Here is a 10,939-nt window from a genome sequence, read left to right as displayed (position 1 = left end):
GGCTATAGCCCAGGACGCCATTCGTGCCTTCTTCGTGTCGATGCCATCACGCATGGAACAAGTTGCTTACTGGGCAACAGGAGACATGCTGAACCTAGGTGACTGAAATGCTAATCGTGACTGCAGAACATGTCCTGTTTATATGAACTTCCTATCTCTAGTCTTTCAACGTGTTATGTTTTTTATGAACATGAGTGTATATTGAAAATGTAAAATAAACAACTGCACTGACAAATTATTTCATTCATACAAAAAAAAAAAAAAAAAAGCCCACCTTGTAACAAGGTAAGCAGCCCGCATGCAATGGGACAAATGCTAGGATAGAAGTGATTAAATCCCTAATTAGTATTTTAAGCAATAGAATACTTTTGTTCATATCCTACAATGAATCTATGAATAAATACACGTCATTAGTAGACAGACTAAGAATTCAAAGCTGAAAAATGAGCTCACAACCAGAGAAGACAAAGCCTACAAAGTACAAACTAGGAACACTAGTGTGTGCTGCTGTTTCCGTTGTGAAAGAAGTAGACTACTTTTCATTGTTGTGAACGTGATTTTATATCTATATTCTTTTACTACTAATTGTATTATTATTTGAATAAAGAAATGTCTTTCAAAGTACAAGTACAATCCCTTTACTGGTGAGACCTAGTGTTTGACCTGCTTCTCATCCTTGGCTTTGACAGTGTGAAAGTGACGGAGGCATGAGCGATTCGGCTGGTTGGTGTGTTCATTTCAGTAGACTTCTAGCTCAGTGAGGAAAGCTTACCTTGCACCTCATCAGTGATGTTTAGGCCATCTACGATAGCTGATGGTGGAGATGCTGAGGATCCAACCAGCCTTCACATACGAGGGTTTCACAGATTAAAGTAAGGGTCACTAATCTCTAACATATAAACATCCAACAAAGACTGCAACGTTCAGAAAATTTAATAAAGAAATGAAAATTGCATGGTCATTTGGATTACCAAGCAATGTCCTAAACGTTTAAAATCAGATATGTCATGGCTAAATAAGAACACAAGGAATTACTGATTTTCAAGTTATGGATAATCAACATTTAGGCTAGTTAGAAAATCTACAAACTCAAGAAAATTAACAAAATCTGAACTGATACATTCATTTGCATTTTACATGATAAAAATGAATATTTTTTAAATGACGAGTTCTCTGCAAATGTAGACATAGCAAATATAATCACCTACTCTCATTTGTAAAAATGCAATGCTAATTGAAATGTTCAAGACCAGTCCAGGACATCTTGTCTTGCAATATTACAACAATGCTGGTTTCTATAAGACACAATAATTCTTTCTCATCAAGAGGTTAAAATAAGTAAATAAAGACAAATTTCATGATTATTCTTCTCATAGAATTTGGGGTAAAGTAGGAATTTTATTTAGTCTTGAAAATATGGGAAAATTTGTGTCACGCAAAAGGTTTACAAGGGACGCTGGACATTTCCCTTAACCCTCGGGCACTGTAACAGGAACACTCGTGTGGGCTACATGCCTAACTTATTTTACTTTTTGTTTATTTAGTTTAATTTCATGTTGTATTTTACACTTAGGAATTAATTAATATTAACTCTAATACATCTTACACTCAGCTCAAGCCACTTTTTAGGTTTATATTCTTTTTAATTAATTAGTAAAATCATGTAATTTCCAATTTCATGAACAGTAGTCTCGTTAATCCAAACTAATTGGGACTGGAGTCTGTTCAGATTCGAAATTTTCGGATTAACCGGAAAATATTTTCTAATAATAATGTTATTGTTTTTATGTCCTGCTAACTACTGTTACGGTTTCCAGAGACGCCTAGGTGCCGGGATTTTCTCCCGCAGGAGTTCTTTTACGTGCCAGTAAATCTACTTACACGAGGCTGACGTATTTGAGCACCTTCAAGTACCACCGAACTGAGCCAGGATTGAACCTGCCAAGTTGGGTTCAGAAGGCCAGCGCTTCAACCGTCTCAGGAAAATAGTTTCTACAATACAGAACATACTGTAATTTGAAATGTCCATTCTTTAACAGTTACATTAATAAAATACAAAATTATTATTATTATTATTATTATTAGCATATGATGTGTACATGACAATCAAAATATACAAATATACAAGTTGGTGACAGCATCAGGACTTCACTTTTATATTTTAATGTCCAAATTTTTTATCCACATAATCACTTCTGGTGTTACTTCAAAAAATTCCTCCACAGAGCCAGGAAATGCATTGTAGGGGGCACTCTTGAACTATGTGCTTGATAGACTGCACTTGAGCACCGCAGTCACAGCAGGGAGAATCAGCCCATCCCCACAGATGTAAGGCTGCGCCAGTCCTACCAACACAACATCGGATCCTGTTCAGGGTTGACCAAACAGCACGAGGTAGATTAAAGCCAGCCAGTTTCATGCTGGAGTAGGAGATATCACATAAGCCACTGGGTGATGACAGCCTCCACTCTTCTCTCCAGGCATTCCTGGGATTGAACCGAGGACATGACAGGTCCAAAGCTGTCTTTCTTGATTTCAGCCTAGTTGTAGTGTGGTGTTTTATATCCTGATGTATAGGAAGGGCCTCATTCTTCACTATTCTGCACCACAAGCTATTAAGTGCTTGTTGTCTCCTTATATGAGGGGGAGAGATGTTGCAAAGGACAGGTAACCATTTCTGGAGTTGAGTACAGCGTGCTGGATACAATACGCATAGCCTGGCAAAGTTGGATATCAATTAGATTGCAGTGAGAGCTACTTAACCATATTCCGGCACAATACTCAGCTGTAGAATACACCATGGCCAAGGCGGTAGTTCGCAAAGTATTGGCGTCAGCTCCCCATGAAGTTCCAGCTAACTTGCTCAGCAGGTTATTCCGAGTCTTAAGTTTGGCGGCTGTTTTTTCTATGTGACTTCGATATGTCAGTGATCTGTCTAAAGTTACACCTAGGTATTTTGGTGTACTATTGTATTTCAAAAGTTGATTCCTGAACCATATCCTAGGTTGATAAGTAGCCTCTAAGTTGTTGAGATGGAATGCGGCTATTTGTCTTCGAAGGACTTGGCTGAAGTCTCCACTTCCTAAAGTATTCATCCATCACCCGTAGATCTTCAGAACAGTATATCCTCAGCCTCCTTGAAAGTAGATCTCTGTACTGTTAGGTTTAAATACAAAATTAACACTGTTTAACACTGCATCTTCAAGTAGGTTCCAATCACTACGGCAAAAGAAACTAACAGACTTTGTAAAGATAAACGACCAGTTGTTGATGGTTTATATGTAATTATGTTTACATTAAGTTATTCTAGTAAAATACTGTATGACTAATATATTGCAAGTAAATCTCCATTCTATAATAAATATGTTCTTTCATTTCAATAAGGAGATTTAAAAAAAATTGAATATTTCAGTTCGGATGACTCGACTTTCAGATTAACAGGGTTTGGTTTATCGGGACTCTAGTGTATTTGAAAATAGCATACATTTGAAAACGTTTAGGAGACTTTTGGTTTGCGAGAACTTAATAAATCCTCCATATTTTGAACAGTGATTTATTGTGAATAGTTTATTACAAAAAAAAAAAAAAAAAAAAAAAAAAACACCTGAATCAGATCTGAACTAGGTATGGTAAAAACAAAAAAGGGAGATATTTTCAGCCTCAAAAATCTGTCAGCCAGCGTCTTGATTTTATCTTTTACTGAGCCTATTATGATATATTTATGTTTGTGGGGAAACACAGAAAGAATAACAAAGGTCACTCATTCATCTAATCACTCCCGCTACAGAAGAGCTGACAGATGAGGGCAGATTCTTCTCCTCATTGATCTGTCTACTCCGACAACACAAATAACACTGGCCTACCTTGTTCCTTGATCTGGAAGCTGAACACCTTATTAGAAAGAAATTACTAAACATGGCACGAATTTCTACTTCATCTGTAGGCCTTGCACCTCTTTCACGTCCAAGTCTATGTTGTATCACTTGGGACAGGTCGTAACAATTTTCTCAACATTCTCATCTGGAAATTTCTCAGTCTGCACCCCCTAGGTCCTGGCAAATGGAGAATGGTGCTGTGCATTATACTTTCTCCACTTCCCATCACTATCATCCTGGTGGTCATCTGAGGAAGTCTGACACTGTCACATTGTATAGCACTATTCTCATCACTATTTTCTTCTAACCACTACTGGATAACATCCTCTTCAGCAGCGCAGGCTGCAGTCAACTTTAACACCAAATTGCGCACAGATCCAACTCCTTAGAAGTGCAAACGCTCACTAAGTCGTCACTAAGAAACCATGTCCCTCCATCGCTGCGCTACAAGGGTTAAAACACGTGTGTGAACGAACAGTCGAAGTTAACAAGGATCTTTCATTACTGAAACACCCGTCTCAACCCCGTAGCATCGCTTCCATGTGCAACAGTGTGGGAAGTCATCTCGCACGACGTTCCAAAGCTCGGGAACGACCAAGCAATTACAGTATTGGCATCCAATGCAATTATATACAAATGCAAATATACATTATGCAGTAAATCATTATGAATACAGAAAGGCACATTTTTGCAGACAGTAACAAGAATAAAATTTTAAGTTGAAATTTTCTTCAGTTTCCCCTCATTCTTGTTATGTTAGAAATTTATCACAGAAAGAATACATTGTTGACTATTATTGGCTGTTATTAAATTAGTTTGCAGTCATAATACAAACATGGAGTAGCGTGTTTTTATTGTGAAAATGTATTGCAAGACAAATTCTTTCACTGAAACACAATACGCATTTTGCAGAGTGATGTTCCCACCAGCCCAACAGTTTTACTGATAATATCGCTGCTCAGTGGGAGTAACAAATACAGACCTGGAATGAGTCAAGATTGTGTTGACGATCTTGGAGGAAGCTTAATGATGTCAAAGAAATCATTGCACTGAATGAATCGGGAGGTAGGTTACCCATATGGCACTTGTCAGAGGGACACATAAGTTAGTTTGTTTTGCTGTACATAGCACCGACACAGATAGCTCTTATGGCGATGATGGGATAGGAAAGGCCTAGGAGTGGGAAGGAAGCAACTATGACCTTCATTAAGGTACAGCCCCAGGATTTGCCTGTTGTGAAAATTGGAAACCATGGAAAACCATCTTGAGAGCTGCTGACACTATCTCCCGAATGCAATCTGACAGTTACGAGACCCAAACTGCGCAGCCACTCGGTACGTTAGCTATTATTTGTTCAAAAGTTATAATCTCGCACAGGGTTTTTAATAAGTATACAGAGCAATCTTATTGCCGCACGTCAGGTACTGCGACAGAGATTCCCTCCAAAACAACCAGCTTCATTGTTACCGTTCCAGTTGTTCACTGCTTATAAACAAGTGGAGGACTGCGGCAATATGCCTGAAATAAAGAAGAGTTAGCATCACGGTGAACACTTTAGCAGGCGTGATGTGCGTCATATAGAGCTCAAAGTTAAACAACACAGCTCCCTGTCTCCATATTTTACTTTTGTCTCCTTTACAATTTTGTCCATAACCATTATGAATAATAGTGGTGACAGCACACTTTCTTGTGGTAGTCTAGTTACATTCGAAAACCACTCTGTCCTCCTCAGATGTGTCTCAACACAGATGCAACAATTTTTCTACATAATCTATAATTTGTTTTCCAAATTCTTTCCTCTGCATTACTTTCCATATCTTTGCTCTGAATAAATGTCATGCCTATATTTCTTCCATATTACCAATCAAAAGACCTGCATCTGGCGAGCCGAACTTGTCCTCAGACACTCCCGACACTAAAAGCCATACGTCATTTCATTTTTTTCCATGTTACCAATGTTTTTCCTTATACTGAAGATGGGGTCTATTGTATTGATGTTCAATTTTGAAAGTCATATTGCTCTTCCTGTAATTGTCCCTTCCCCTTTCTTCTCATTCTCTTTATTTTTGTTTTACGCTGCAACGACACAAATAGTTCTTGTGGCGATGATGGGATAAGATAGGACTAGGAGTGGGAAGGGAGTGAATATGGCCTTAATTAAGGTACAGTTGCCTAGTGTGAAATGGGGAAAGCATGGAAAACTATCATCAGGACTGCAGACAGTGGGGCTCAAACCCTAACCGCACGGCCAACTCACCCGGTCCTGGACCATTTCTTCAGCGTTCTCAGTCATGATTAGTTCCTTTTGGTACGGCTTGGTATGAAGACAATCTTCAGTTCAAATCCCCTCCTCTCCTGAATACAGAGCTACAGAGTTACATGAATATAGGAAACAGAAATGAGAAAAACATTACTGTATAGGTTGAAATGGTTTTTAATAAATGACATACATTTCTATCAATAAGAACACTTCACACAGTGAGGCTCCTTTCAAGAACTAGACCCTTCTCAGCTGCTTTACACACCCACTCAGAGGTATGAATACAGCAATGATCAGTGTGGTAAGAGGGAGGCGACTTCCAGCTCCTTGGCTCAGCAATCATCCTACTCATCTTCACTTCGATTCCCAGCTCAGCTCAGGATTTTAACTGCATACGGTTAATTCCTCTAGTTTGGTTAACATGTACGTCTCAATGCACATCACATGCGGCAGTGAATGTGTCCCTCGATGTAGCGTATCAGGCCATTAAAGTAGGCCGAACCCAAATCAGGTGCCAACTCCAAAAATCCAGGAAGATAACGACCTTAAGTAAAAAAAAAAATCACTTCTTAGGAAAAAAGTCTTTAACTGTATCAGACGAAGAACTGCGTTTGTTAGAGTATCTACAATAGCACTCCCAATGTGTTTCTCTTGTAAATCTATGATTTACACCAAAATCTGTATGCAACAGAATCTCATGGCAACACGTTTCTTTTCTGCTGCGCACAGGCTTCCGTTGAGAACAAGTAATCGCGATATAAGGTACACCGCACAGGAGTTCTGCACAATGGTCCGAGATATTTTTTAGTCACAACAGACCACTGTATCGTTACGCTACACTGCTCTTCATGTTCTCAAGCAAGTTAAATTTCTCGCAACAATTACAATAACTGATTTCTGGAGATAATGTAACTTGTAGGATCGCTTTTATTAAAGTTTCACAGAAATACAAAAACATGTAAAACTTGTGAATAATTCATGAATGAAATACAACACAGATAAAATTGTGTAATATTTTCCGCGTTGGCCATGTTCTGCTAAATACAGGTAATCTTAGTGTTTATTTCATGGAGACATGGAATATTTCCGTTAACATCAGGTTTGTGCAACTTCCGTTGTAAACTAATCACCTGCCGTGTCTGTCCTGTTTTCCCTGTACTCATTATGTCCTTTCCTTTCCCCACAATTCCTGCATCAAGAAGGCCACCCTCCTGATGAGATGGACTCATTGGGGCTGAGAATTTCAAAGATCTGGGATGATGAGCAGAGAGCCTGTTCCCACACTGACCTCTTGTTGTGTTCCTGTCTCTCTACTTGTCCTTATATTCAGTACAACATATTAGATTGTGTTCAGATCCCCACACGGAATGTTCAAACCCACCAGGCATAGTCGCTACTTTCGATAGGCAGAAAAAAGTCCAACTGGCTCATCATGTTGTTTGATATCGGTATGTAATTGGTGAATATTTAACAAAATGATTGCCGGTTGACTGTGTAGGCAAGTCAGGCAAACTCTGTTCACTCACAAGAACATGGTTCTTCATTACGAAGACAAGAAGTTCGGGAAAGATATTTTCGCTTCTGGAGGGGTGCAAGGTGTACCACGTTTATTCCTGGAAGCAAAGACGGCTGAGTTTAGAGCTAATCGCTACATCTTACTCAGTGCCGATGTTACATGTTCCACTGCTCCTCGAAGGGTACGCGTAGAAATGGCTTCACTTTAGTTTCCGTTTCTTGCCATCTGAAATGGACATGCAGGCAGCTTAATGGCATTACATAAAAATAATCGCACATTACTATTATTTCTGGCTACATCACTAAATGGTTAGCATGCTGCCCTTTGTCCAAGATTTAGATTCCTGGCCGGGTCAGGGATGGTTAATTGCCTTGGCTCAGAAAGTCTCAGAAGCTGAGCATTTGTGCCGTCTTTGGTATTACCATTCATCATAGTCTTCAAAGACACACAGGACATCAACTTGAAAGACCTGCAGAAGGCCTCTCCAGAAGCAACATCACGTCATTATTATTATTATTATTATTATTATTATTATTATTATTATTATTATTATTACTGCACAGAGATCTGTACAAATAGTGGAGAAGACCCAGACCATGTTGGAACTGTGGTGCTGAGAAGCAGACAGTGAATCACATCATTCAGGAAATCCCTCTCAAGTCTTACAACAGCGAACACAAAGATCTCTACCTAGGGGCACCACAGCCATTTGTTTATATTAGTAATTTAGATTTTAAATATTAATTCTTTCAACGTATATTTTTATAATTTAAAGATCATTATGGTGCCGAAGTTCTATGGACATAGAGAGTGCATGGATCCAACCAGATATTTGATTTAATACAAGCAAGTCCTTCTGAACCATGGACACACCAGATACATTGATAGATTCAGAAAAGACCTGGCAACATGGCAGAACGACGATTGCTAGGAAGGGGAGAACACGAGGACAAACATAGACAGTGTTACTACGGGGAGGGAAGTGTAACAGCTTATCTTCAGATAACAGCGGTACCAGTGAAACATAGTTTTCATGAAATAGTGGTTCACTGGCACGCGCTCACTTGTATAGAATAATAATGGAAAATAAAGATTTAATTAGGATTTGGCAAAAACCTGCAAAAGAAAGAGTTGAAACAAGATTACAATAGAGACTGCCTACCGCCTTTCTTTGCAAGTGAGTTACAACACTTCTCGGCTTTTCTTTTTGCCCAGTATTCTTTCGTATGCAACAGGAATTTGATCTGTGATTTTGGGGATTTGTTTGTAAATTTTTGCATTGGGTTTAGGGAAATGTACTGTGTCTTTGGTGTTAGGTCCTAGAATTTCTCTCATGATTCTGTGTTCTTTAACTTCTAATTCCTCCCTTAGTGTTTTGTGTTGGAATTTGCACTTCCAAGAGAGACATACAGTAATTTTTTGTTAACCGAGAGTTGCTGGAGCCTTGATTCTATGGATTGCAATCTGCAGAGACCAATTAACCGAGGTATTTTTATTCTAAACTGCAGAATACTGTACGTTACAGAGCTGCCCTTTATTTCTACTTTCATGCCTCTCCACATCATTCACGGTTTAAAATATCGTCATCAAACAGAAAGCTATTATGAAATCTGCAGCATAGGCAACAATACTTTCATTGTAACTGTAAGCAAGATCAGTCAATAACAATAATGAGGGGACCTTCCACTTAAGGGCCAACTGGAAGTATCACCATCTCAGTGAGGAAGAGAGATACTTATTCTTCAGGAAAACGGACAACCCATCCCAGCTGGGTGACAAACATGCACAAAGATCTACGTGAAGGGGATATGGGGTGTATTTCTTAATTAACAACAATTTGCCAATAAAAAAGGAGCCACTGCTTAATTTCTTTTTCTATTACCTTCTAATTCCATGCTCTTGGAATATTCTTCATACTAGAGGACAAGTTTTTGTAGACCCTCATAGTAGAATTCTGCTGCCTGCACGGAAAACAATTTCTGAATCGTCTTTCACTCCACTGTCAGTGTGAAAATGCTTGCCGTTGAGGAACTTCTTTAGATGCAGAAAGAGATGATAGGCGCAAAGTCAGGGTTGCAGGGAGGATGAGTTGAATAGCACCTCGTGACTACCATCTCAACAAGTTCCTCAGCGTAAGGATTTTTACACCAATGATCAAATGGAAACAAAAATTCGGAAATGAATTTCCTTGCAGGCGGCAGACTTCTACGATGAGGGTATATAAAAACTCGCCCTGCACTGCAACAATATTTTTTTTCCCAATATGCTTTACCTTGCACCGGCACAGATAGGCCTTACAGCGACAATGGGATACAAAAGGGAAGGAAGTGGCTGTGGCCTTAATTAAGGTAAAGCCGCAGCATTTGCCTGGTGGGAAACCATCTTCACGGTGCCAACAGCGGGGTTCGAACTCACTCACTCCCGAATGCAAGCAGATAGCTACGTGACCCAAACTGCTCAGACACTTTTTTGGTAAACAAATGTTTAAATAAACATGAAATTATCTTGAAGAGTAGCTTAAATTATAATATGTAATGGTTCTTATTTCAGTAGCCTCCGTATAAAACCAGCATAAATTCAAGACAGATTTGTGTTTGAAAGAAAGTGGCAGAATTGATGGATGATCCTCAAAAACAACCTGATAAACCATGAAAGAATGAGAGAGAACAATCCAAGTTTGAAATCCTTTGGCGATGATGTAAAGAGAAAGCTGTAAGTCTGAGAAAAAAGAAACGTCATGTGGCTTGTGTATTCGTAACCCACAGTTCTCAGTGAATGAAAAAAGTAATAATAATCATCAAATCAATACTGAAATTAGAGTTTTTGACTGTTTTATATAAATAATCCCAAAACACACACACACACTCTCTCACACACATTTCCAACACACAAGAGGGGCTAGTACAAGCAAAGAACCTCACTCGGAGAAACACTATACAAGGCTATGTACAATATATAAACGTCAGACGGTGACGCCCACTTCTCCCAGGATGTCCGACAGTCTGCCCAGGTGTACGTTGATGGCCCCGTAGTCTGAGTCTGGTTGGCTTCTCTGCAGCAGCTGGAATGCGTTCATGTACTCCAGCTCCGAAAACTGCGGACCCTTCTCCAGTACATTGCTGAGGATTTCCTGCAGACAGACAGCTTATCAAAATCTGTATCCAAGAAAGTTGAGACAATGAACTGATTAAGAGGGTTGGTATAAAACTCACCAGAAAATGTACAAATTAGTTTTATTTGAATGTAGTTAGAACTGAATGCACATAACATGTTTGAACAATATTTTAA

General features: G+C 39.1%; 1 protein-coding gene across 2 annotated transcripts in view; it reads right to left on the bottom strand.

Annotated features, from left to right (window-relative positions):
* Positions 1 to 6,293: 6,293 nt before the first annotated feature.
* Sec8 (Secretory 8) overlaps positions 6,294 to 10,939 on the bottom strand; it is a 206,885-nt gene continuing 202,239 nt past the window's right edge. For both annotated transcript variants that reach the window (XM_067156380.2, XM_067156381.2), the window contains one exon: positions 6,294 to 10,781. In XM_067156380.2, coding sequence (XP_067012481.2) covers positions 10,614 to 10,781 — 168 coding nt within the window. In that variant the 3' untranslated portion in view covers positions 6,294 to 10,613. The remainder of the gene's footprint in view (positions 10,782 to 10,939) is intronic.

The sequence above is a fragment of the Anabrus simplex genome, chromosome 12 (genome assembly GCF_040414725.1).
Source record: "Anabrus simplex isolate iqAnaSimp1 chromosome 12, ASM4041472v1, whole genome shotgun sequence".
Lineage (NCBI taxonomy): Eukaryota > Metazoa > Arthropoda > Insecta > Orthoptera > Tettigoniidae > Anabrus > Anabrus simplex.
The sequence above is the reverse complement of the archived record's forward strand: the minus strand, read 5'-3'. Positions and strand labels throughout refer to the sequence as shown.